Below are 27,920 nucleotides of genomic sequence, written 5' to 3' on the forward strand. Positions count from 1 at the left end.
CATATCCAGTTTCAGAGGAACTCAGTTACACTTACAGCAGCAGGAGGTTTCAGCAGGAGGCCTTTTATCAGGTCACCACTGGAGCACTTAGGGGTTAAGTGCTTTCGTGGGTAAATTGACGGTAGTGTTTGGCAGAGTGAGTGAGTGAGTGAGTGAGTGAGTGAGAGGCATTATTCATTCAGTTTCCACCGTCACAACTTTACAGCTTCTCTAAGGCAACAGTCCTCATGCATAAAAACAATGTTCTCTTGGTTAAATACCGTCTGTCATTTTGTGAGAGCAAGGCGCGCCATTTCCAGGTGAAGCTTGAATTTATTCAAAACATGCTTCAATTTGCTTCTTCGAGAACAGCATGTCAGTCTGTAGGTTGGCTGGAAAAAAAAATCTATCTATTCGAGGAAATCAGAAAGGAAGCTAACATGCTTCTATTGCTCTCCTCCTGCGTCCTTACCAGGTCATTTATGTGCACATCGAATTTGCCAGTGCCATCAAAGATCATCAAAGTAGAATCAGGTGCTAAGAATCAAAACACATCAAATGTGCCATAGAAATAGGGAACATACAGTAGGTTTCAAAACAAAAGGTGCTTATAAAAACAGCTTCATGTGTGGTCAGAAACACTCATATAGCCTCTCCAAATGTAACATACTGAAACAATTTGATTTACTATTTCATGTATTTCCACCATTGTTATGTTCTGATACATTAAATCCACAGTTACCAGAAGTGATGACCTTGATCTTTTGTGGTAACTTCCCTCCATATGCTTGTCCACATTTAATTTACCCCAAAGGACATCTGTGGTCCCTCTGGCATCAAGATGTTTATTTGAAACTGTGTGTGCATGTAGAAGCTTGTCATGTAGATGAGACTTGTGCATAATGGTGTAGGATATCATAAAAAAAAAAATAAAAAAAATCAAACATCAGACTGTGCTAATGGTCTATATCCATCAGCCCTGAATGTCTCTCAGGAAGTACGTAAGCAGTGTCAGCAGAGCCAGTTAGAGGAGGGAAAAACTGAGGAGTGCAGCAGTAACCTTATTTTACAATGAATCACTGATCGAGGGGGTTATTTTCAATTACCCTAAATTTCCTTCTGGATAGTCAAACACTGACACTGCAGTCCTGTTCTTCCCGGATCTGGGCCCCAAGGGAAAACTTATCAACTCCCCTAACCGATCACATATGAGAGGAGTGTAGCACGAGCAGTGAACAGCAGCATTGTAAGGCACCATATTATTGTAGTCTATGTGCATTAAAATCAGTGCAGAAATTTTGCACCACCACAAGCTGAAAGTGATCATTTGGTTGAGTCACTATTTTTTTTGGATCTTGTATCATTGTGAGCAAGTTAGCATGCTGATGTTAGCATTCACTGCACCGCCCTGTCTAAGTAGCCTACAGGCTCGCAGAGCTGTGAGCATGGCTGTAGATTAAACCAGTGGTTCCTAATGTTTGTCACATGTCTATGAATTGTTGGCAGTTCTATCAGATTTCTACTCTTAACTTTTCAGATAGTTTTTAAATAACAGATGTATCATGTACTAAACAGAAAAAAATAAATCAAAATTTCAGAAAAAGTACAAATTATTTTTTCTACCCAAATCATCGTCTCACAACTCTTCTTGTTGTCTTGTGACCCTTTACAGTGAGTCTGACTCCTAGGTTGGGAACAATGACTGTATATACAGTCATTGGTTGGGAACCACTGGACTAAAATGCCTAACTGTGTGTAAAGTAGTTAAAACTACCTGCATCTCAACCAGCTACAATATTTTATATACTTATGATACTTAAGCTTTGAAGCTGCAGTAACAGACTAATGCTGTTAGAAACAGTATCAGCCACAGGGGCCATTATTCTGAAGAATAAGTACATTTACTTTGATACTTAAAGTATATTTTACTAATAAAACGTATTTATCGATATTTGAATTAAGGACTTTTACCTGTAACAGGGTTGTACTGGTACTTTTACTTAAGTTACGTTGTGAGTGACCAGTTCGTGCCATCAATAGTGTAGTTCATGTGCTGTATGCTGCTATCCTCTAGTGTTCAAAAGGAGAAACCACATCTGTGACATTTATCAGCTGTCAGCTGCCTCGTCTTTTAAACCAACCAATGCCACCTCTGTACAGCTATTAAACTGTATAAAAATGAACTTTACTGAGAAACAAAGAGACACATATAAATGATGGACGCTGCTCATCCCCTCTGTTTTCTGTTTACTATTTATTTTTGTGCACTGCACTTGATCATTATGTACATCCTGTAACGGTAAACAGAACTGAAAAGGAACACATGAACAGAATCTTTACACAATTTAGTAATACTTGAACAGCAGACAGGCAAACACATAACATACAGTAGTCTGTATCCAAATCTGATCACTTTCATACATACCACAATTTCAAACAACACACATCCATTGACTACAATATAGAGGTTAGCCTTTTAACATAGCCGTAAGATTGCAGATAGAGAATTCAGTCAGCGAGGGAGCGTATGAGGGTTATTTCACATGTAGGTCCTCAGTGTAAATAGAGCACAGAAGCACATACTACACACACTTCCTGTGTCTTGTAAGTCACCAAAGAAAGCAGTAGCCTCAAGGTCAGAGTTCAGTATTTTCAGCCAGAAACCCAGTGTCCCTTCAGGAGGAGCCACTTTGGTCATGACACAACTTTTCTCCTGTTGTTTGATCTATTCTGGGTCTCAAACCAGTTGAAGAAACAGCAATCGTCTGTATTCAGTCAGCATCCTCAAAACAGATGAACAAACCGGGAAAGAATGAACTCCAGTAAAGACACAAGACATTATGATGGCTATCAGAAAAGCATCTCATCCTTCATCTACAGCTCTGAAACAATACTGCTCAATTTGCATGTGTGAAAATGGATTTTAAACACATTTTTGAACTGATATCAAGGGTCAAACATCAGAATAAAACAGCTTTAGTGTATTTCACAGTAGAGCTCTATCAGTAACACAAAGTGGAAAGATCAAGATGTTATAGGATCGTCTTAGTTTCCTGTGAAAACCTCAAACCCTTAGAAGAAATAAAAAATTGCTTCAGTTTCCGTTTGCTAAAGAGTAAATACACATTTTTTGTTTTTTGCACATTCGTCACTGGCCTAGTCTTTACACAAGGAGACAGTGTCGTGTACGTTTCCCTAAAAGGCCGGAGGGAAACCATCATAAAGACGAACAATCACATCTGTCAAATTCACATCTGTTCTGGGTTTAAACTATTACAAACAGCACCTGCAGCACATACAGGTCCTGAAAAAACAGGTGTCGTACCTTACTTTACTGCTGATATGAAATGATATCTGTATTATTACCAAGTATCAGTGCTGTGACAGAAATGTCTCACAAATGTAAACGAAAGAAATCAGGTAATCAAAGGGAAAAAGAAGTGTTTTGATAAAAACTGTGCTGATGACAACAGATATGTGTAGGATTCGAGTGAAATGAAGCAGTGAGATACAGTAAACTAAATGAATTCACACATCAATCTGACACAGTTTACTTATTGTCTTATGATAGAATCATCCCTGTCTGTAAAATCAACCCATATCTTTTATTGCGTTATAAGGAGTTTGCATGGGGGCCTAAGATGCGCGGTGATGTAGTTTTTACGCACATTGTCGCCTCCGCTCTAGTTCGGAAAAGGTATTGCAGACTATAAAAGGCTATACACACAAAAATTGTGATATAGTCTGACAAATTACTCCCCTGTTTTTCTAGCTTGTCAGACAGTTTACAGTAGTTCACATTACCTGATGACAAGCGCAGTTCATGAATACAACAAAACGACAAAATGAAAATGAACAAAAATAAAAGCTGATAAATAGCGAACAATGGCTTTCAGCTGCTTTCCTTCAAAGCTGCACCCAGTGAAGTGTAGTCAGTTTGTGCTTTCACGGAGCTCCCTTGTAAAAATACGTTAGTGTACGAGTGAGTATGCATGAGACCTCAAGGTGCTTCATGTCTGGAACTGTACATGTGCTCATCCTAGAATATACAATCCCCAGCTCCCTGTATATACAGAAACACACAAGGCTTGATTACATCAGAAACACCAATGATAAGCGGCTCTCCTACAGTACAACATTGTTATGCTTTGTCATATAAATATTAAGTTCAATTTTAGCAGCTTTCTGTAAAAACCCATGTTTAATTCTACTTAGTTTTTCATCTTGAGTTATCTTTGCAATTTATGGCTAATGGGGATGGGAGGCGACCTGTTATCATAGTTACTGTCAAAACCAGCGACATAATTCTTTCTAAATTAGACAACTCATTATTAATTCGAACCTCCTAACACCCTATTTTGGATGATAAACACATTTGGCTTCAGTTCAATTTCACTTCAGTCAGTGAAAAACATGCAGTAACCTGACGCTGCTGCTCTTTTTCTTATTCCTAGGAACATTCAATCGCATGAAAAACTGGATTTGATATGACCGAACCGATTTTCACACAAACTACAAAGCAAATTCTATTTCACCTGCAAAATGTCTTGTGGGTAAATGACTATCTCACACTCTGAATCCCTAGTTAGAGCCGCCTGCTTGTTCAGTTCACTCCCTGATGTGTTTTTCTCTTATCTCGTGTCTCCTTCATCTCTTTTGACCTGCCTCCCCAGAATCAGACGTTTCTCTGTTTTTCTAGTCGTCCCGGTGACTCTGCTTTGATTGGTGGTTTGGTTCAGGGCTAAGGACACTCAACAAGGAAGGACAATGCTGCACCACATACATACAGTAGGTAGGTACATTAGAGCTACAGGGGGTCATTTGTTCAGTTACACTGTTAGTGTGAGCGCTGTAGTTCTGTAGTCTTGTGTCATCTTTGCAGATCAACTGGCTGTTCTGTGTTTGTGTGGAAGTACGGGTCGAAGCACAGGTATAAAGGCGGATGTTGAAGGGTGTGGCTGTAGTATGTTGACCAGAGATGGCGACACGTTTTTAGGATTAGATGACAGAATCAGCAGGGGGTAGTCTGTCACTCTTTCTCTTCAGTAGAGCGGTTTTTGTCCTTGGCTTTCAAATTCTGACCAGGCGTCATTTAGTTCCATGAAAATCATCTTGGCATATTGTTCATATGGTTGTCCAGTCGCCTGTGAGGGAGGAGAGGAACACACACACACACACACAACAGTTAAACCCAGAGGAAAATCACCTTCACACACGTTGCACTTCTGTACTTATCCACATGGGTGATTCAGAGCAGGTGTTTTGCTTCTGGCAAACATCTGGATATAAAACAGAGTCTTTGGCATAACAGGTTGGACCAGGTCAGGAAATCTTAAAGGTGAAACATGCTCTCAAAGTTAATTTCAATATCAAGCCATATGTGATTCAGTGTTCAGTTTACTCTATTCTTCACTCTCTTGTTGTATACACACACACACACACACACACACACACACACACACACACACACACGACATCAATACATTTCACACAGGTGAGAAAATCATTGTTAAAACAGATAAAAGTAAGTGACAAAAAACTGTGGTTTCATGCAAACAACTCAGAGTGTGGTCAACCAACAAGACTAAAAATTAAAACTCACAAAAACATAAAACAGTAAAGAACAAAAGCTCAGAAAAGTAAATCTATTAAATACCAAAATACTCTTCAATTAAAACTTTAAATCTCTGCACAACAAAGATGCAGTTTTCAGATTCCGTTGACACATTTGATTTCTTTCATCAATAAAAAAAAAAAAAAAAGACTCCTTTCGTCACCATGATTCATTTTCATCTGTTTTTATTCATAACTTTTATATTGTGTCTCTTTTGTATGTCTTGAATATGTCTTTAAACTGAAGCATCTTATGATATCTGATCTAAGAACATGTCATCGACTTTAGCTTGACGCTTGATTTTCAGATATGTTACTGTGGGTGTTTATGCTGCGGCGGATTTAAGTCCTTTAAATGAACAAGTTTGCATGTCTCATATTTCCTCTCAACATAAACAACATCTGTGTGTGTTTAAATGCTGGAAGTCCGTAGGTACTTGCATGCTTGTGTTTATGCATGTACTTAATGTGTGTGCGCACCCATGTACGCACATGACTAGATATGATTTTATGTGACCTAATTTGCATTTACTCAAACTGTCTTAAATAACTACTTATTTTTTTATGGGATTATACAACAGAATCATATCTGACTCAAAGCAGCCACCAAGTCTACCCTGCTTTAATGACTGAGTTCTTGGACGTGCTGTCGTCTTATAATGATTGATCAGTGGCTAATGATTGTGTGATTCGATCACCTCACCCCTGTGATTGCCTGTACTTTTTGGGTTGTACCTCTGAGCTTGCTCTGATAAAAGAGAGGATGACTAGACGAGTGGGAAGCATTGTATTTTCTTCCTGCAGGCAAACCATAGATGAGGTCATTTTACTGGCTCTTGTATGGCGCCATTTGTAAGCTTAGTGTTTTGCTCCTGAGAGAACAGTATACAGTTATATTCAGTCTCAGTGAGGGGACTCATTGTTGCTGTGCTGTCCTGTGGTGAGTCATTCTGTTTGCTTCCTGCAATTGACAGGTACAAACTGCCTCCCACACTCCAGATGATGGCGTTGATGTTCAGATCGAGCTCGGTGACTCAGTCTACATGAGGCAAGAACTTCCGCAAAACTGCTCTGGAGTCTGACTGCAAAGACTTTGTGGTTCCACTGGCAGAATGCTCCTTATCCTTCATCTCCTGACACTGATCCCGGTGGAGTCCATCATGGGAGCTCCACAGGCCATGAAAGCCCCAGCTGTACGAGTGGATGATATTAATATTTTCCTGACTATGGCATGGCAAGTAGCCAACCACATACACCCTAATTCCAGCTGTTATGTGTGCGGTCTAATGCCTTACACAGCTGGAGAAGGGTTACCTCTGATGGCCTTGCCTGCCTCTGACTGTGACACCTGTCACCTGATGCATATTCCCTTGTCTCAGTCTTACTCTCACCCTGACTGCCCGAGTCTCTCCAAAATGAGACCTCTTCATTGTTCCGGAGGACATGCAAACTGCTACAGATGTCTCAAAACCCCGAAACCTGTTCCCGTACTTCTCACTCCTCAGCCGTTCCCTTGGTGTCTCGAGAATCACGGAGAGAGACCTGTAGGAGAATCGGACTGCCTTCATACTTTTAAATGGGATCCAGCACAAACCAATAGTGAATTTAAATCTATGGATTCTGCACCCGAGCAGTGTTTGGAAGCAGCAGGCCGAACTCGCCTCAACGCTTTAGCTCACCGCACTGCTCGCTGCTCCATCTCCTCCCCTGCGGGAATGTACTGGGTATGTGGAAACCTTGCATATCCGTATCTCCCTGTGGATTACAAAGGACGCTGTGGCTTGGCATACGTTGTCCCAGCTATGAGAGTGGCTCGCTCTTTACCCCAGAAACCTCCTCTTAAACGAGCACGACGCGGAGTCTCTGACATCTTTGGAACGCATCACCAGTCGCCTTTTAAGAACGGACTCGGTCCCCTTCTCCCTTTTTACGGAGTCATGTCTGCTTTAGATCAAATTGCCGACCTGTCTCAGGCAGTAGAAGTTATAGCTAATGAAACCGGTAAGGCTCTCATGCTCATGTCGAGCGAACTCGCCTCTGTTAGACTCTTAGCTTTACAAAACAGAGCAGCTTTGGATTTTCTTTTGGCAGCTCAGGGAGGAACTTGTGCCGTCATTGGTTCTGAATGTTGCACCTTTGTGCCTGAGTATAATGCTACGATTGGTGATATAGTCACTCACCTTCGTGACACTGCTACCTCTGTTTACCAGGATCCTAGTTCTTTATTCGACCGGTTGAGCTCCAGTTTTGGATCAATGAGATATCACATCGTTGAAGTCATGATTATTTTGGTTGTTTTTGTTGTATTATTGTCATTGTTCATATCATGTGTGAAAAAGTTCCTGTTCAATATTAATTAATGTATAGACAATTAATAATCATCCCTCTGTCCGTTAAATTAACTGCAGGGACCGAAACGATTGTAGTTCCTCTTTATAAACTGTATGTCCCTCACATTTTCTGTTTCTTACTATGAGCCACTGGATCCTACGGAATTTTCTGCTGAAGTTGGAATAGTGTTGGTGATTTCACACAAGACGTTTTCTGTGTTTGAAGTGTAGTCTGTGCTACACTCACAGGCCAGTGGCTTGGTTTGAAAAAAAGATGATGTCCCATTCTTCAGCGCACCAATCAGGATTTAGCGACAGTTGAATCAAAACCTGATGACAGTTGTGGGGGTGTTTCCAGGCCAGAGTCAATCAAATCTGATAAACTACACCCTCACAGTCCTGATGAAGCACACTGGCTGATTCTTTTTAGAGTGTTAATCTCTAAATGAACAATACTTAAGAATTTTTATTTTAACTGTATCTTTGTTTGTTGCTTCCTAATGTTGCAGTGGTTCTCAAACTTTTTCACAGCAAGGACCCTAAACTGAGACAACCCCCCATTTGATAAGATTCTGGGTCACCCATCTGATGTTTTATAACAGAAAGTGTTTAAAACCTATGACCAAAATAGTCATACATCCTACCACTGTGTTACTTATGAATGGAATTATAGTGATAATAAATTTCCCAGGATCCCCCTCACAGATCCCTGGGGGTCCCCGGACCCCACTTTATGAATAACTTGTTGTAGAGAATTACTTAAACCTCTAACTGCATGAAAATATTGATTATAGCTGGTTTAAGAGTTGAAACCAGATGAGATTTCATAGTTGCTGAATAATTTGATCTAACTGTTCATTGTTCAGTTTGAATGTCCTGTTATAACAACTCATTTATTGGATGTTGTCATTCACTGTATCAACTGAAGGGTTGTCTTAATAAAAAAGAAAATTAGACGCAGGGCTAGGGAAGTCTTGTTTTTTTCTGTCTGCATACAGATAAAGATCCTCACTTTATTAAGTACACCTTTAATTCCACCTGTCATTATCTCTCTCACCTTATCTGGGTGGACGACCAGGACTGCTTTGCGGTAGACCTTCTTGACCTGTTCTGGAGTAACCAGGTCAGCCATGCCCACAGGCTTCCAGCGCGTCTCTCCCTCCCACAGCACGGTATGCATGGTGGACAGCAGGGCACGGATGTTACGCTCCTTCCCCTCGATCCAATCCAGTATCTGGGTCACAAACAGAGGATGGAGAGAAGGGAAGCCATTAGCTGCTGACGACCACATTTGGAACAATTATTAGAAGAAATACTTTCATGCTATTTTGGCTCCGGTGAAATGTTTTTTAAAGGAGTAATTAGAGGAACCAAAGTTTGGTCATGGAAGACCTACATTGGCAGCCTAATTAATTCTGGAATAAAGAGGAAGTCTTTAACAGCCAAAGGTTTTTGAGTACACTATCCTACTTTTGGGAATCACTGAATTGCTTCTATTGTTCTACACTGGGGCCTTGTGCAGTTTCTCAAAGATACTTTGAGAAACTGCAAACAGAAGAACAACAAACTGCTCATTATTTCATTTCTATGTAGATGTGACTCAGTGGCCCCTGCCTTTAGTTTCTCAGGGTCCATCTCTTTGGCCATCTCCTCCTTCCTCATCTCTGCTATAGTCCTGGGCCCTTTCTTCTCTTTGGCCCCGGCAAAGCCCTGACCCGACAGCAGGTCATCAAAGTTGGCATCCGAGGCCCTGGGCTTAGAACCTGGCAGAGGGAAAAACAAACACAAACAGAAAAATATTCAGCCACTTATCATTCTTCACAATTATAGATGCAATGTGCAATCCCCACTGAAGAATGAATGTGCCTGTAAGACCAAAATATTCATGTATTAAAGATCCAGTTATCAAAGTATTACAAGACTCTCTGCTCTCTCTATGAACATATTTTCAAAAACACATACAGCTGTTTTCTTAAACCTCTAACAGCAACAAACTAAGACTAACAGTCCTCATAATTGTTAAATTTCATGACATAAAATTATAGTATATTTTATTTTCAGCTATAATAAAAATTCTAGGGCAGATGGCACAAGATTTTCAAAGCTCATGAGCACTGAGTTATGTCCATTCAAATTCATCATGTTGCTGTATTGCCCCCTAAAGGTGAAATGCCATCAAATTTTTTTGCAAGATCAGACACACTCAATTTCAACAAGTGTCATGCATGCAGAATCATGGCAATGTATTTCAAATATGGCACCTCTGCAAGGATTTTATGAATTCACAACTTGATCTCAACAGTTGCAGACAACAGTGAAACTACTGCTCACCCATGGCAGCCTGTGCTTTACCCCCTGCACTGGGCGAGCCTCCTCCCATGGCAGAGAAGCTGACATTGTAGTTGGGTCTGTTCTGGGGCGACGTGTGAGGCATGGGGGTGTGGCTGGGGCTGGGCTTTGGCTGCGGGGCCGGGCCCTGTCCTTGGGGTTGCCATCCTCCACTGCCTCCAGCACCTGGCTGCCAAGAGGGGAAGCCGGCTCCTGCGTGAGGCTGCCACCCTCCTGCATGCTGGGGAGACGGAGGGGGTCGTGATGGGGAGCCCATGGGAGGAAAGGAAGGGGTTGTTCCCGTAGGGGTGCTGGGTTTGCTGGAGAAGCCAGAACCTCCTGAAGAAAAAGACATGCAGATTATGGCATGGAGATGTTGGCGAAAATGACAACGACTTGAGAGAAAATTTCCAGTGACTGACCTCCAAGGCTTCCCCCCAGGTTGCCTATGTCAGCGAACGGGTCCAGGGTGTTTGGCTTGGTTTGGTGGGTGGGGGTGCTGTGGACGGAGCCTGTGGGGCTGGTAGTGGCTGACCGACTTCCCATACCGAAGCTTCCTCCTGAATGAGCAAACAAAAGGTAATACAAGAGCAAAACTGGTTCCCCACATTAAAGAATTACATGAACAGTCAATGCTGCGTGTGTTTATGTATTTATATGAATGCACGCGCGCGTGCGTGCGTGCGTGCGTGCGTGCGTGCGTGCGTGCGTGCGTGCGTGTGTGTGTGGTTGGTAGTACCTGTGCTTGTGGTAGCGGGTCTGTTCCAGTCCCACCCTCCCATGGCATTTTGCTGCTGAATGTTGACAGTCGGGGTGGAGGGTGGAACGGGGGAACTCCGGCCTATTCAAGCACATAAAGGTTTGTCACACACAGAGCGCACAGTGAACGAACGACATGAACCCGCACGGCCCGAGAAACTAACAACAGGTCTGAGTCTCATGAGAGGCTTTGTTAGGGGGCTGTTGGACGTCTCAATGGATCTAGCTGTTGGTGCTTCAAACTGAATTTATTGTTGATATTGCCTCGCTTAAAAGACACTGAAAAACTGTCACACAATACTGCATAGGTCGTGTACAAGTTACTTGTAATTGTTGAATCTCCTCTATAAATGTATCAAGCCTGTGTCCAGACCTGTTTTTAGCTCCGTACTGCAGGTTCAAGTTGGGTCGGACCAACAGTATATATTAAATGTTACTGTCAGTTTTAAAATTAACTTGATACACGGATCATGCAACCTCATAATGTTGTCATTGTCACTTTATCACGCACACACCATAGACTGCATACACACGCTGCTATGTGAAGGTGTTAAAAGGCCTAAATCTGTAGCAGAATTGTCCTACTTAAAATTAAAATATTGGCTTTGGGCTGAGCTCAGGTTGATAAATGCTGTTAGATGATGAGGAACGACTCGTGCTGGAGGCGAAATATTATGTGTGTGTAGTCTCTATGCAGCAGCAGTGATACATCATGCAAACTCATAAACTGTCAAACAAGGCGATCTCTTGCAAAGCCAGTGTCTGAGTAAGCAATAAGTAGAGCAAAGCTTTAAAAAAAACTACAAAGATATTAAAAACACAGTGCAGTCTAATGAATCTTGACAAAGAAAGCCAAGTTTGGATGCCATTTGTCAAAATGCATGTTTATGCGTTAAAGTGTGGCAGATATTGTAAAACATGCCTTACCACCCTGGTTTGGGACAGACTCTTGAAATGTCTCTATTACATCCACAATGCTGTGAGACAGTGTGCAGCAGAGCAGCAGAAGCATGCCTTACCCAGGCTTTTAGGCTGCAGGGTGGGTGATGGAGAGCGAGCAGCATGCAGGAAGGGGTCTGGTTGCCCCACATTACCTGGTCCAAGGAATGAGCCCATCATGTCCTGAGGCTTAGGCATCGGACCTGTCCCAAAGGGGTCAAACGCTGAGGGAAACAACATACCCACCATTGTTATTGTCTTGTTTTAGAAAATTATTAGAAAATTATTAGAAAAAATTACATGTCAAAAGTGATTTCATTTTATTTTCTCCACTTTTGCATCACAGAATATGTAGTGCCTTTGGCCGTGGCTGTGCGAACATGAAAACCACTTTATTATCTAACATTTTTATTTCACAGCATGTCTTTATTTGTTCTAGTACTATACATTATTCTATTGTGAAAATATCCCTAAATTATGTTCTTCTTGCTTTCCATAAGGACTAATATTTTATAATAATTCATGTGAAAACACTTTTTCTTTTTACTTTTCCAACCTGTGACCCATTTTCCAGATCTCAACATTTTCCTGACCCAGGTATGAGAATTAAGTGAAGCGAATATTTGCCATACTGTATTTGTTTATATGTTTACAGTATAGATTCATTTTTTTATTTATATTTATACCATTATACTGTAGATATTTACTATATCAGCTTCACCAAAAATCTTAACATCCACTTCAGCATGTGTGGAGGTACAACAGCATATCATCTGATGAAAACCAAGAGATGCTGCTGAAAGCACCAGAAAAAAGCTAGTAACTGGACCTTAGAGTTGAGATTATTTTGTCAGACTATTTCTGAGTTCGAGAAGTGATGCTTAATCAACTCTATCAGTCTTTAGAAATCTACTGAAACCCTAAATGTATGTCAAGCCATCTACGCATACATTTTGTAAATTCACATTTGAAGTCTGTTTTAGTTTATTTTTTTAATCAAATTCAAATACATTCATAGTTGTTATCTCACCTGGTGGTGCAGGTGAGGGACATGGCGACGCAGTGTTGGGGACTACTTTATGTGGTGTTGACTGGGCAGATGAAGGCCCACTGGCTGGCTGAGATGGGGCCCCAAACAAGTCCCCTAGAAGGTCAGTGGATGCGGCTGCAGTAGACGGGGGCTGAGATGAGGGGCACGGGCGGTTGATCTCCTCCCCATCCAGGCCAAGAAGATCCACCTCTTCAGCGGGCGCAGGTGCCGCGGGCGCCGGAGCAGGGGGGTCGGGTTTCTGGGGGGCCGTGCTAGCGTTGCTTCTCTGGCTGGAGAGAGAGAGCATCTCATCGTCAGAGGGCTCACTCTCCTCGCCGTGGCCCCGACCGTCTGGACCTCCGTGGGGCCGGCTTGGCTCTGCAGGACGATGAGGCAGAAACAGAAGGAAGGAGGTAGAGAAAGAAAGAGACAGACACGTGAGAGAGAGGCATACAAAGAGGGAAAGACAGCAAGTCACAGAGATAACAAAGTAGACATGGGGCATTAACTGGGGCAGACAGAAACACAGAGCAGGTTAAGAGCAACAGGGGACAAGAGCAAAGTGGAGGAGATAATGGGCAACTATACAGGTCATCACTGCTACAAGCACCAGCTATTCTCCTAATACTGTGTGCTGCACACTCTGCAGTCAGCCAATGGGGGGGTAGCTGCTTTTCGCTAATTTAACTCGTAAATCAACACAATTAATCTTTATTTACGAGAATCCGATCAATAAAATGTGTAGTATGCTTTAAAGAAGGTACAGGATGTACAGTGAGGCTATATTAGCTATTATTCATTCAGAGCAATATTTCACTTTGGTAGAGCATTATTCATTTGTTTCCCTTTAGGCATCACGACTGGGATACTGTGTTCTGATTTTCCAGTTCTCCATATCCACAAATTGTTTTCAAAAACATTCTGCTGTAAATGTAAAAGAAAAAAAATATACTTCTGCTGTTGTAGCATATGTGTAAAGTTATTGTAACAATTTATTCATATCCCAAGAGGTGTGATATTTATGTCAAGTGTATAAGTTTCTACCAAAATGATATATCACTCTGTAACAAGTACAGGGTTAGTTTCAATTCAATCAGTACAGATCATAAATGGAAACAGCCAAGAGATTTTCCAGTAACATAAGATTCATTCATCAATAGGATCAAGATTTGAATAAAATACTCTCTGCACATTAAGGGAGAATATGATTGAATTGAAACGAGGACCTGGTTAACTGATGTCACTGCCCTGAACAGTTTCTCTAACACATCTCCTCTACTGTCTTACCCTCCAGATCCAAGCCCTCCATCTCATCTTGTAGGAGCAAAAATGAGAGTCACATTAGTTTGTTTCTGTGTCTTTATGTTTATGTATGTAAATGTCTTTTTGCATATATTTTGTGTTTTCCTACCTAATCTGTAATATTTTGCTGCTGTGCAACATTTTACACATTTCTGCATATAAATCTCTGTACAAGCATAATGAGTTTGCGAGTGTGTGTCTGTGTGTGTATGTGTCTACATGAAATAGTTCACTTGTTTCTCTGTCCTTGTGAGAACTGAGTCTGATTTTTGTGCCATTTTACAAGTAATTCTGTCCGGCCCTCATTTTGGCAAAGGGATACAAATGTAGGTTAAAGTTGTGTGAGGTGGAGTTAGCTCAGGGTTAATTTGGGATCATGATTAATTTTAAGTACGGCTAAATGGTCATCATTAGCTGTCCCAGAATAATGTAGTAGCAGCAACGGTTAACTTTACCCATTTTGAATTTATGTCATATTCAACATGGGAAACTTTACACAGAAAAAGCAAGTAAAGAAAATGTCCTAATGTGTATAACAAACTGCACAAGATACTGTAATCTGAATCTACTTGTGAAATTTTAGTAGCCAGTATGGCAGTGGATACCTATTTAAGTGTGGACAGAAAACCCTGGTATTGTCATTAAGCTTTTAAAAGAAGCTATTGAAAGAAGAAACCCTACCTAAGATGAAAATACACAAAAGCTAATGGATCACAAGTTCAGAAGTGCCATTTTAATAACTGGTTATTATCATAACAATGTCTTCTGTTGTGTTTTGAAGTGTATGAGTCTTCCCACCTCAAGCATTATATACAGTATTTAAAGGTCCCATATTGTATAAAGTGAGATTTCCATGTCTCTTTTGATTATAAAGCAGGCCTAAGCTGATATTAATACCGTGAAAGCATCAAAGTGCTCAGTCCACAGAGAAATGCACACCAGCTTGAAAGTGAGCCTTAAAACGAGCCATCAGGACTTCTGTAACTTTGTGATGTCACAACAAAGCAGTCACCGCTCTAATCCATGCCACAAGCCCCGCCCACCCCAACACACCATCTAACCTTGCAGGATTTGGGTTTATCTGAGTGTTTACCTGAAATCTGCATTATCTTTATTTGATCACTCAAAAAAACAGTCAGCCAATCAAAAGAGACTCTCAGAGCCTCCTCTCTTCTGATTGGCTCACCGACCTGTTGTTACTAGAGCTCCTGAGAGAAGCCTGAGAGAGGAGATGTAAAACTACATTAAGATGGTTTTTTGGTACTTAAAGCCACAAATATATTGTCTTAGTCTGGATATCAAAACAAAAGTGTAAAATATAGGACCTTTAATGGATTAAATGTGTGTGCCCATGTTGGGCCCCAGTGTACCCTCCCCTACAGTACCAGCAATCGCCAGTGCGTCTTGATGTTCCTGGTGGCAGGAGAAAAGCACGCTGGGGTTGAGGTCTTTACAGGGGAACTGCTCCCATGGCGGCGTCAGGTCTTTTTGCTTGTCCACCCCCTCCACCTCCACATCCAGTATCACGTGGAACAGCTGGGGATACTTCTCAGGAGAGTCACATGCATCAAGCTCTGGTCTAAGAGGAGAAATAAGGCATATGATAAAAGACAATGTATGTGTGACAGTGAGAGGTAGTGAGCGTGAAAACCGCCTGGAAGTGTCATTGGAAGTGAGGGCTAATTGTAGTTGGATCAGCTGGGTTTGTCTTTCTGCCTTGGTCATACATGTGATTAAACAGAGGAAATGTTCTTACTTGTTAAACTTCAACATGGTGGTTCCAGGAGCAATGAAGCCAGTGTGGAACTGGATCTGGAAGATCTGCGTGTTGGACACCTAACAAGAGCAGGACAAATGTAAGTTTTCACCATATTGGATTTCACTATATCAAATGTACTGCAGTTACTGAGTGAAATCTGTAGTGTCCAATTGCATCAAGTAACTATCATAAACTGTAAGCACCCTGCAGGACAGCAGTACTTGTAGACTGTGCTGTATAAATAGCATAAGAGAAAAAATGTGTTGATTTTTTATAGTTTCAGCCATCATGATAACATTTTACTTTTCAGCTTCTTAATTGCTGGGATATAGTTTTGAGAGAAGTTAGCTAAATAGTAGAGTATCAAATATGTCAACAGTCAGACAGGTTGTAAGCATGTCTTCCCACTTCAACCAGTTTATCTATAGAGATTGACAAGTGAAAGAGAAGGGGAACTTCTATGTTATTACCCAAATTGTCTGTTGTTAAGGACCAGTTTGATTTTTGGGAGCTACGTGCTAGTTTAGTTTTGACCTGATGTACAGGCTGGAGCTGGATGTACATGGATTTTTACAATGAAGAACTATAAGGCAAATTTTGGAGCAGTACAGCTTTAAACCAATATATCAGCAAACACACTGTTGGAAGTAAACTGATACGATAACTACAGGAAACAATGACCAAAACTATTACTTCACCGTTGAATGTATATGTATATAACGTCGACTGTCTGTCACTGTGTTGGAGAAAAACCACACATTTCCATAAACTAAGCATGTCAGGGAATTAATAACCTTTTGTTTCTTGTTTCCTCCTGACATTTTGTGGGTTGTGTTTGGACTGAGGATGTACAAATATTCAAATAAGTTGCAGCCACATCCCGAGACTACTCTATGGCTGATGGTTCAGTATGACCTTGCGCCAATATGGTCATGCTGGCGCTGTCATTGTGCCATTGAGATTTTGATTTATCCACTAGACAGGCTCTAAAAGGGATTCTGTAGGATTTAGCAAAGTGCAGTACCTTGGCCTGCAGACGTCCTCCGATGGTCGACCTCATGTGATAGACAGAAACCACGACATCTCCTTGTACACTTACACCCAGAGGGAACACCACCTTTCCCTCTTGGACCCTGTGCTCTCTGGGGGGGAGGCGGGCCATGCAGAGACAGTAGGAGGAAGGGAAATGGAGGATCGTGGGGACGTGATGGGAGAACAAACATGGTGGTAATTGGGTAAGAATAATTGGAGATTATGAAATAAAGGGAGAGAGAAAACATAATACAATCATCATTTGTTTCTCACTCTCACACTCAAGCTGTCACATATATCATATGCTGCATTACTTTGAGCATCAGCATCAAGTCACTACCTCATCCTCTCATACTCCTGTGCAGTGGTGAAGATCTTTGTCTCTCCGAGGAGGACGTCGCAGAAGGGCCGACAGCCGCTACGCTGCTTGTTGAAGCAGGGGACCGGACTCATGGTGAGGGCCTTGATCATCAAGGGCTTGGAGTGGGGTAGACTGGGCTTCTCTGACACCATGCTACACACATAACCTATGTACCTGCATGTGGACAAGGAGAGTCAAAACCATAACTTCTTTTACATCTTGTACATCTTTACATTTGTATTACACCTCCATTTCAATTGTTTTTTTGTTTTTTTTGATGATATGAACCAGCCAATGTTGTACACACAGTGGCGGCTCATTATAATCCACACCATCAAATGCTGTATAAAGCCAACAAGCACAAGCACGGAGCAGTTACAGAAAGGTGAAGCAGCCTGGTGGGTGCAGCCAAATCATTTTTAGGACTTTGAGCTCTGTCCAGAATGAAATTATTGCTGCTATTTCCATAAACTCTCAGTCAACCTGCACTAAAACTGTGACTCATGAGAAAGTTCTTGCATTACCATAGACTGATAAATACTATAGCTGCCGGCTGAAAGGGTAATAAAATGTCCATCCTTGGGGGTGTGCCAGCTCTGCAGGCTCAGATTGTTGTTTAGGCTGAGGAAAGTCATGACTGTTGGCTCCACCATTCAGCCTCTACGTGTTTTCTGCCTATTTTGAGTAGCAGGCCACCTGTGACAGAAAATGGTCTGGAATTATGCGATTATGCAAGAATCTGAAAAATGCATTTCCATCTAAATGGGTAGGGGTAGATAGGAGAATAAATGTGGATTATGGTGGAACCCACTGATGCCGCGAATGAGTTTCTAACCTCATCATATCAGTGTTTGCTTCTTGGGAACTGGAAAATATTCAGTCTCGATGAAGGGCATGTATACAGACAGGTGTTGAGAAGAGTAAACACCAGAAGTATCCTATCAACTTATTGACACTACATGAAATACAAACAATTCATCAAATAATTAAATAGCCATTGTTTCTGTAAAACATCTTTCATAAAGCATTGATCAAATAGTTCCACTCCCCTTTACACACATGAACAACCCACTTGACCACGATTCTTGCGTGGTACCCTCTGCTCTGATCAGACTGATATTCCACTTTCCTCTCACTTTCGGCCTGACTCTAATGTTGTTCTCCTGTCACGTCTGGCAGCTTTACTCCATGGTTTACGCAGCGATTTAACAGCAGAGGAAAGAGAAGACGATGTGTAAGAGGTGCTACAGAGAGGTCGCCGGCTAAATCTCAATGTGGCAACCTCAACAACTGCAACCCAACTTTCCTCTCTTTTCTTCCTCTCACTTCCCCTTCTTTTCTCTCTCATCCTTCTTTCTCGCACTCACACACATGTCTGGTGAATGCAAACCTGCGGTGCGAAGGCCAGAGGCCGGAACCTGGTCTCTTGGCGCTGAGCAGCTGCATGGCAGGAATTGGGTTGTTGAAGAGGTGGCAGAAGCAGAACATGGCACAGACCAAAACACCCGAAGGAGCACGACCATCCTAAAAAAAAAAACAGATCACAAGGGAGACACTTCTTAGAAATTGCTGGTCAATTACTGAATTTTAAAGCTTCACTTATATAAACTACTTTTTTGGTCTTGCATGTTAACCCCTGCACCATTTCCATTTACATCTTTGGCACTGCGGCAATGACACAGTATCAAGAGTGAACATGTTTGGATCAAGCCACTAAACACAGTGACTCTAACTTTATGAATGCCTGCAGTAGATCTGCACTTTAACTCCAGCTTAAAGACAAACACAGCTACCTGGCTCTATGAAATCTATAAATTATAAAGGTTTAAGGACATGTCTGATCATAAACTCATTTGCACAAATAAGAAACTAATAAATCTAAAAGTAGTAGTAGTTCATTCAATGTGATGTGATGTCTTATAGAGGAGAGATACATTCAATCCTGGTGACTGCAGCAAGGACTACAACCCATCATGGCTTCCAGCAAAAAACTACAAAACCCATAGTCAGCAGGGCAGTTGGGACAATGGCTGCTGCCCAGCTGAATCATATGAGCTGATTGAAGAAAGTGAAGAGAAGCAGTATATGAGAGGCAGAGGAACGACTGAAGTTCGGCAGAGAGGATCAGAGCTGTTCTTATATCAATAAGACACAGAAACAGAGTTTCGATTTGGATACCTGTTTTTTTTATTTTTTTTTTATTTTGTTGATCTTCTGGATCAAGAGAATGAAGTTGGCCCGTCTTGAGAGGGCTGAATATATTGAATTTAGGCAGAAACACAACGTCTCACTGTCTTTACTTCCTGCACCCACACCTCAAAACCAGAAGAGAAAAGCTCCCTACCTCACAGGACATCGAAATCACTCACTACTATAAATTTATTGCAGTTCATTTCAGGTAACAGGGAGACAAAAGACATTCTTGTGATCTGAGGCTGAGAAAACACAGTTTTTTTTTTAAGAAAGGAACTGTTTGTTGAAGATTATGCAAGATGGAGCAGTTTGCCAGACCACAGCCAAACCACAGTGACTTGGCAATAACACGCTCTTCCACATGCCAGTGTACAGTAATGCTGTCACTGAATGTTTCACTGAATATTTCAGTGGTGCTGTAGTGCAAGACATTTGTATTGCAAAATATTTGGAGTTTTAAGCTGTGCTTGAAATCTTCCTGACAATATCAAAGCTTTAATATATCATGACACAGTAGGTATGTATCAAAAATGCAGATGGTTGCCCAGGAAATTTAATTGAGTTTGAAATCCCAAACTGATCTCTGTCAAGCTAAACACATGCAATTTCTGGGCTTAAAAGCTTTGTTATCTATTTCAACTACTTTAACTCTTTAAAGAGATTCAAGAGCACTATCCATTCCAATTCTATGACCAACTCAAATCCACAATTCTGATGTTCAAGTCTCTTTTCAATACAAAAAACCAACCGAGCAACAGAGAGAGGAGGAGGAACTGACAGAATTGATAAGACCTTGGCAGCTCTAAGCTGTGATACTGTATCTGAAACCTAGATGGACCAATACTCCTTTATCTAGGGTTGGCAACAGTGAGAGGAGAGGAAGCTAAATGAGTTAAAAGTGGGGATTTGGGTGTTGTAGCTCTCATCTGATGTCTGAAAGTTTTGTTTTTCATAACATGATTACACCTTTTTTTTTTTTGTTTTCCACATTTTGAAAATCTCTTTTCCCCATGAGGTTTAAGCAGAGATTTTTTTAAGACCATGACTTTCTAAAGCACTTAATTTAATGTAACAGCCAAGCTGCGAAGTAACCTGTGTTGGCAATATACATGTACTTAAAACGAAATCATTGCAGTGAATTATGTTAAAGGTAACGTTTCAGTCAGTCCCATGGAAGCACATTCTTCCAACACTGTGCACAGACTCAGAAGTGGGTCACAGGACAATTAAAACACAGCTCCAAAAACTCGAGGATGTGTTGAGGGACAAAATGGGCAAATGTGATGATGATATTTAATTGTTTTCTTACCGAGCAGGTGATGACACACACATTCTTGGGATTCTGTTTAAGCCAGTTGTGCATGTTCTTACACACAGCAAACAGGTTGTGAAGGCTGGGAGCCTGGCGAGAAGGCCAGCTACACTCTGAGACCTGGAGAGGAGTTGGTGCAGGACAAAATGAGGGGGAGGAAAAATGAGAGACAGACAGAGAAAAAGGGCAAAGAAGAGGCAGAGAGTAGATGAGTTGGAAATAGAGAAAGATAGAGAGACGGGGGAGAGAAGAGATTAGAAGAAAAAGAAGAGTTGGTAAAGCAAGAAAACGATAAAAAAAAATCAGGAGGGGAGGAGAAAGGAGAGGTTAGCAACAGCACTGCAGCAGCAGAGCAATACAACACACCAGTTGACACAATGAGTCATCTGCTAGAGATACAGCGACCTCCACAAGCAGACAGGGGGCCATCTTGGCCATGTTAACGGCACAGCTTGACTCCTCAGCTTCCTCGGATGTTTCTGCCGAAGGGTGGCAGTCTTTAATCTATAGAGATCCCACATGTGCCTTCACTTGAATCCAAATCCAGCTGTGCAAAAGTGCCGCATGACACGACTCAAGGACCCCATGCTGGAGTTATGCCCATGTCATAACCATAAAGACATAATGAGACAGAATAAATGGAGGATTCAAATTGCATTTTTGAATGGTATTTAAGATGGGACTCTTGGATTCGTGACCCATAAATAAGGTTTTTTTTTATTTTATCATTATTTTTTTTTGCTGTGAATTGCTTAAAAATTACACTGTATATTTTGACCAACTGTTGGGCTGTATCGCTTCTACATTCAAACTTCTTCAAAAGGATTCATTTACAAAAATACACTCCCTGATTTAGCTATAGCACCCAAAACTACCCCAAACATCCTTCCAGCTCACAGTTCATTCACATTAACAGTTCGGTGGGGGGTCGTGGTTGCTACGGGGCTGTATAATAAAATCAAAGTGTATCATCAAAGCATGAAAGGCTGTTACTATGTGGGAACATCTGACTTAATATTAAAGTAGAACCCAGCGCATAATGACAGAAAGCTAAAATACAATTTTGAAGAAGCAGATGACATTAGACCTCAAACAGAGACATTAAAGAACCAGATATTCTTCTCAGGATTTGGTCGACCAAACCAGGTATTTTTTTTTTTTAAAAAGTCAGTAACCACAAGTGACAACAACTTCCTTCTCTCTTCTTCTGATTCGTTAAATCTAATTAGAGGCCTTCACTTTGGGTGCTTCCATAGGTTATGAGCAAATATAACAACAGCCCCACATAAAACGCTGGCAGATCAAAAATAACCAGCAAATTATAAACTTCGTCCTCATATCTCACTTTAGTGTTGTAATAATCCAGGGAGCGAAAAATGTAGCAGCCACTAACAACTAAGTACAAACTAATAAATCTGTCATGACTTCATCTGTGGCTCCATGAGGCAGTGACACACACTCACCCTGTTGGAGAATTTGGCGCCGCGGTAGTTGCGCTGTGATAGGTTGAAAACAGTGTAGTGGTCGGCATGGCGACTGTCGAGGAAGGAGCGGATGTCCTCCACGTGGTTCTGGTAGCCAATCTGTACTGACTCAGCTGGATAGGTCATTACTGAAAAACAAAACAAAAAAATATATGTACACATATTTCAGCTGCAGGATGAGACATTTTGAAGATTGTAAAGATGTTTATGTACATAGATGCTAAAACTGGCTTACACTGGCAATACCCTTTATATTCTTCTACTGTCGACTACGGGTCTGCGCAAAGGTGATTTGAAACTGAAATATGGGATGTGGGTCACACAGAAGTCCACATTCAAGCATGACTGACTGTGGCTGCACACAAAGCAGGATTGGATGGAAGCCCTCAGGTGACAAATGTACAGCTGACTATGTCCTCTAAAGGATACGCTGCTGCTCCTTACACTGGAGTGTGTAACGATGTTAGCAATCAGAGAATGAGAGAAGAGGAGGGAGGGAAAGCTATGGGTGCAGGTGTCTGTTGTTGCCTTAGAATTACACATAGGCTCCCATCCCACTATATTATTATCATATGATCAAGCACTTTAATCATCTTATGTACAAATTGAATATTTCTACATGTAAATTTAGTTGTGTCTGTGTTTTTGGATGTTGTAGACCAGTAAAAATGATGGGATATCATTTATTTCTTGTGTCATTGTTACACACACAACTCACACATGCAAAAAAGGTCGATTAGAAACAACCAAACGTGTTTACCTATGATCCGTGATGTGATGTAGGCAATGTCCAGCTCCCCTTTAGTGTACCTGCAACAAAGAAATAAAGATTAATTTCACCAGCTTTTTTCACACAGTCCTTAAAACACAAAGAAGAATAGCAATAAGAGGAAAGATTAGAAGCAAGATCATAAATACACTGATGCCCAAACAGCTTTTTTAAATTTTAGGTGCACAGTTTTTGTAAAATGTAACTGAATCCCCCTACTTTTGTATTGTATTGTAGGTATGCCATTACTTGAGTGTATCCAATATAGCAGGCCCGATTTGTGTATAGTTGTCAAACAATTTAAGGTTTCACTAAGGAGGGTCAAAAGTTGCCCTTTTCTTGAAAGATATCAAATCATTAAAAAAAAAGTATAGATCAATATATGAATGTCCAACATCCAATAGGCTGCTCCACCTCTGCCTCTCACTGTCAGTGTATCAGGCTGCATGTCACGCATATCCAAGAAATTAGACTCAATGGGCTTTAGAGCAGAAGCTTCCACGTGTCTGGCTTTTTCAGGCTGATCACATTAGGCTGAACTGTCTGGGATCAAAGGAATACCATATGTGATTTCATCAACTGAGCAGCATTGCCTTTCACTGCCAAATTTAGCTATTCCAGATTGAATTTTTTCTTTTTTTCTTTTTTTTTTAACTGAGAGCAGCTGCAGTGCACACACACACACATAGGAACAAGTAGTCCACTACTACTGCACCATGGAAGAGATGGAAAACAGTATTAATGAAACACAAAGCGGGCGAAAGGTGGTTTTTGGGGTTGAAGTGGGATTTGTTTTAATGGATTATAGATTCACAAAATTAGTTTTAACTTCTTGTAATAGGAGAGTGGATTTGAAGAGTTCTTTGCTATTTGCTTTTGGTTAAAAACATTTTCGTAAACAGCTCGGCTACCTGCTGCACTGCAATTATTATGCACACCACATTAGTAGGCTAATGTGTATGAAATTGAGTTGACTTGTTGCCAACTGTGAAAATCCCCCAAGCAGAGCTGATTTGAGCCAGTCGTCTCTGTGTGGTCTTTTTTTTGGGGGGGGGGTCCTAGACCTCGTTATGTAATGCAGTGCTACACAACTAGTCTGCTTTCAAGTGAGAGCAGTTTAAGTGTGCCTTACGATATTCTCTTTTTCTACATACAACAAACATCTAATGTTGTGCTGTCTGGTCTTGAAAGAATATAAATAGCACACAAATGTGAAACAAAACCAAACCGCAAAACCTGAGTTAAATCCATCAGAGAGAAAGGCGGGAGGAGACTGCTGTGGTGTCTCTAAGCCCTCATAATGAAGCAACTGGACCACAGTTCAGGTTTCCATTTTGATCCAATTCTGTGTGGTTATCCCAGACTGAAAACTAAACTGTAGATTTCACAGGTTGACATTAAAAGCGAACATCTGGACGGTTTACTCCCAAAGGAAGATAATAAACAGATAACCTTACTTATTTAATATTTGCTAAAGAATATATTGTTTAATGCCTTTAAAAAAAGGAGTGTGCAAAGACTGCAGTCACTTTCTCTTTTCCTTTCTCTTTTCCTTTGTTTTTGTCCCATAAATATACTATGGAGGATATTGGATATACAGTATGCTCTGTGTAAATCGGTGGTTTTACCTGCTTTCTCCTGAAATAGCTTGTGTGCTATAAGAGGAGAGAAGCAGGTCAGGTGTCAGATTTAAATGGTCATGGGCAACAGCCATGCAGTATACAGTAGAATAGGCAGTCTCCCTGACCTCTGAGGATAGAATTGCAGCCAATTAAAATGTACAGCAAGGTGTAGTACATAAACTGAAATGAGGGGAAGGACACGAGAAGTGAAAAGCTGCCACTGGGGAATTTTCTTCCTTTTTTTAATGGAAAATTGTCAGCAAATGCTGTCAACATTCAATAGATATAATGTATACATATAGAATTTAATAGAATTATAATCTTACTTACAAATAATAGAATTGAATCCTAGACTGGTTGTCTAGGTCGTCTATCTTGATTTAAAAAAATCTCAGAAGATCATATACAGTAAGCAGCAATATTCATCCAGGTATTTTAATTAACATAAAAAATGTGCATAGCAGTTGAAATAAAGCTAATTGATAAACAGTAAGAATGTCAAACAAACAAACCCTAAACCTTACCAAATAACACAATAACATGGACAACTGATGCACTACTGAAGAGTTATTTTTAAGGTTATTGCTTCTTCTGTGTACACATAAATCTGAGAGAAATGGAAGGAGTACAAAGTGCTAAATAAAATGTATGAAGGGTTTTGTGACCCAGAATCAAGTGACTTTCAGTTGAGCATTCTGTTGTCTGTTGATTTCTATATTCTGGACAATGGAGAAAGAGTGACAGAGAGACATATACAGACATCAACAGAGTGTGGTGCTAATGAGTGAGTGAGGATGGATGAAAACCAGCGAGCAAAACTATGAGACAAAGCAAAAAAGAGAGAAAGATGAATGTATGTCTGACAGGGTGGGAGGGGGAGGGCGGCAGTGGGGCAGTCTGGGTACCGACCAAGGACACTGTGCCTTTCAGAAATCCAGCCTCCATCGCTGCCGAGTTTCTCACTGACAGAGGAACACACTGTTGAGCACTGTTTCCAAAATTGGTTTGCCTACAAAACTTCTCTTCGGCCAGGTAAACAAACAAGAAGGCTGCTTTAAATAATTCAGCAACAGCCCATTGCCTTGAATACAGATGAGACAGAAGCAGAGAAGAACAAATCAAGTCTAGTCAGGGTGCTAAAAGGAGGCCTGGTTAACATCTGTGTTCGCGGTGGTTTTTGGTATGAAACAGTCTCTTTAAGCTGCTAACCTAGACAACCTTCAAGCTGCCCTGCCAAACCCCCTCTACTGTATATATAAAGCAGAATAATTTGCAATTATGGAGACATTTCTGCCAATGGGGTAAACAAGAAAATCACTTGAGAAGATTGAGAAGTAGGTAGTGAACAATGAGCTTTTTCGCTGACAGTAGCTTCGTGGTGCAGCTGGAGACAAGGTTGATGACAGTGAATCAAAAGTGAGCTCAAGGACGCCAAACTGCTCCTTGGAGCAGTTGAGGAAAACTGCAGACAAATTGTCACAGTTCATTCAGCTATGCATTCACTAACTGTCTTTGTCATTTCACACCCTGCCACTCCTACCCGCCCTGCAGTCACCTCAGCACCTTCGCGCCTTTCCAAAAATAACAATGAGAGCAGGTTTAACCAGCAAAAGGAAAAAATAGATATTTGCAGTGTTGTTTTTGTCTTGACTAGCTTTTAGTCTGATCTGATTTTTGAACTAAGCCAACAAAATCCATCTTGTTTTCTCCGAAATAGATGTGTGGAGTCTGATCCATCAAATCCAAGTTTCAGACATTTTGGCTTCTTGTCAGTTTCTAGCCGGAAAAAAAAAGACTGAATATCTTATCGAGCCATTACGCTGCAAGAGGTTTAACGAGATCAAGGGAATGGTGTTTGACTAGATTATTTATCATAGATAAGAAAAATTTGAGGATATTATGACTTTGTTGAACTGTCCTTTTTTGCAGGGTGACAGAGAGCAGCCCCCCCCCCCCCCCCCCCCCCAAGTTTCACTCTCACAGACACAACACAGGCAAACCCCTGATGCTATGATACTGAAGCTATAAAATCCTACCATCATGCTTGGAAGCGCTCTGTAGATCTATTATACTAGATAGTGAGTGATATAGTTTAGTTCAACAGATGCTTATTTATTTATTTCAGCCAGTTGCCACGGTAGCCTGCCTCCCACCACCCCATTATCCCAAACCACCCACTCAAGCATACATATACAGTCCACACAAACACACAACACCACACGCTGGGCCCTGATGAAATGAATCCTTCTGGATCAGCACTGCACTGGCCATTTGGCACAATGAGCTGCCATGAATAATTCAGCAAAAAGAGGTGCGATAGACAGCACAGAGAGGAGAGGAGAGGAGAGGAGAGGAGAGGAGAGAAGAGGAGAGGAGAGGGGTGGAGCCCAGATGAGAAACAGGAAAGGAGAACCTGGGAGCTTGCCAAGATGTGAGCAGCAGCAGAGGAGGGGAGACACAAGAGAGGAATAACCATGATCAAATTTGCTGAGTCAATAGTGAGAGGAGCTGTGTGTGTGTGTGTGTGTGTGTGTGTGTGTGTGTGTGTGTGTGTGTGTGTGTGTGTGTGTGTGTGTGTGTGTCTGACAGCACAGAGGTCCCTTTGTGCTGCCCTGTGCAGATGCCTGTGCACAAACACACTGGGACGACCGAGCCGTGCCAGACTCTGCTAACTCCCTCTCTCCTCCCTCCATCCACACAGTTCTGTTTCACTTCTAAAGCTGCTGGAGACTCACTTTAGATTGTAATCAACAACTGAGACAACATTCACTTCACCCTAACCCATTTGATATTAATTTGATTAATATATCATATATACTCATAAATTAATATCAAATATATTTTCCAATATATCACTTGTCACTTGCTGGTTCTTACTACAGGCATCTATAGAGTGTGCAATTACAACAGTTTTAGGCATTTCAGATGCAAAGAATGCATGTTGAATATTCAGTATAAAATATTTCAAAAATAAAAAAGGGTGCAAGCAGAGACGTCATCAACTCACATCATCTATGGTGTCATTCATCTTTTGATTATGTCACAAAAATACTTTAAAGGAAGTGGAGGAGGAAGAAAGTGTGGAGCCAGTTGCAGGTTTTGCAACGT

The 27,920-nt window shown here is 41.2% G+C and overlaps 1 protein-coding gene across 3 annotated transcripts in view; it reads right to left on the reverse strand.

The window, feature by feature from the left end:
• Positions 1 to 2,244: 2,244 nt before the first annotated feature.
• dnajc6 (DnaJ heat shock protein family (Hsp40) member C6) overlaps positions 2,245 to 27,920 on the reverse strand; it is a 34,458-nt gene continuing 8,782 nt past the window's right edge. The window contains exons 3-19 of one of the 3 annotated variants that reach the window (XM_022738279.1): positions 23,182 to 23,231; positions 22,401 to 22,549; positions 20,935 to 21,057; positions 18,823 to 18,956; positions 17,412 to 17,606; positions 17,064 to 17,181; positions 16,037 to 16,116; positions 15,666 to 15,859; positions 14,266 to 14,292; positions 12,979 to 13,356; positions 12,104 to 12,172; positions 10,990 to 11,091; positions 10,673 to 10,810; positions 10,254 to 10,589; positions 9,537 to 9,685; positions 8,980 to 9,156; positions 2,245 to 5,123 (exon numbers count right to left, since the gene is read on the reverse strand). In XM_022738279.1, coding sequence (XP_022594000.1) covers positions 5,022 to 5,123; positions 8,980 to 9,156; positions 9,537 to 9,685; positions 10,254 to 10,589; positions 10,673 to 10,810; positions 10,990 to 11,091; positions 12,104 to 12,172; positions 12,979 to 13,356; positions 14,266 to 14,292; positions 15,666 to 15,859; positions 16,037 to 16,116; positions 17,064 to 17,181; positions 17,412 to 17,606; positions 18,823 to 18,956; positions 20,935 to 21,057; positions 22,401 to 22,549; positions 23,182 to 23,231 — 2,521 coding nt within the window. In that variant the 3' untranslated portion in view covers positions 2,245 to 5,021. Of the gene's footprint in view, positions 5,124 to 8,979; positions 9,157 to 9,536; positions 9,686 to 10,253; positions 10,590 to 10,672; positions 10,811 to 10,989; positions 11,092 to 12,028; positions 12,173 to 12,978; positions 13,357 to 14,265; positions 14,293 to 15,665; positions 15,860 to 16,036; positions 16,117 to 17,063; positions 17,182 to 17,411; positions 17,607 to 18,822; positions 18,957 to 20,934; positions 21,058 to 22,400; positions 22,550 to 23,181; positions 23,232 to 27,920 lie in introns of all 3 variants that reach the window. The other 2 variants (XM_022738109.1, XM_022738195.1) reach the window with 2 other exon arrangements.

Source organism: Seriola dumerili, unplaced genomic scaffold (genome assembly GCF_002260705.1).
Source record: "Seriola dumerili isolate Sdu_G_001 unplaced genomic scaffold, Sdu_1.0 BDQW01000002.1, whole genome shotgun sequence".
Classification (NCBI taxonomy): Eukaryota; Metazoa; Chordata; class Actinopteri; order Carangiformes; family Carangidae; genus Seriola; species Seriola dumerili.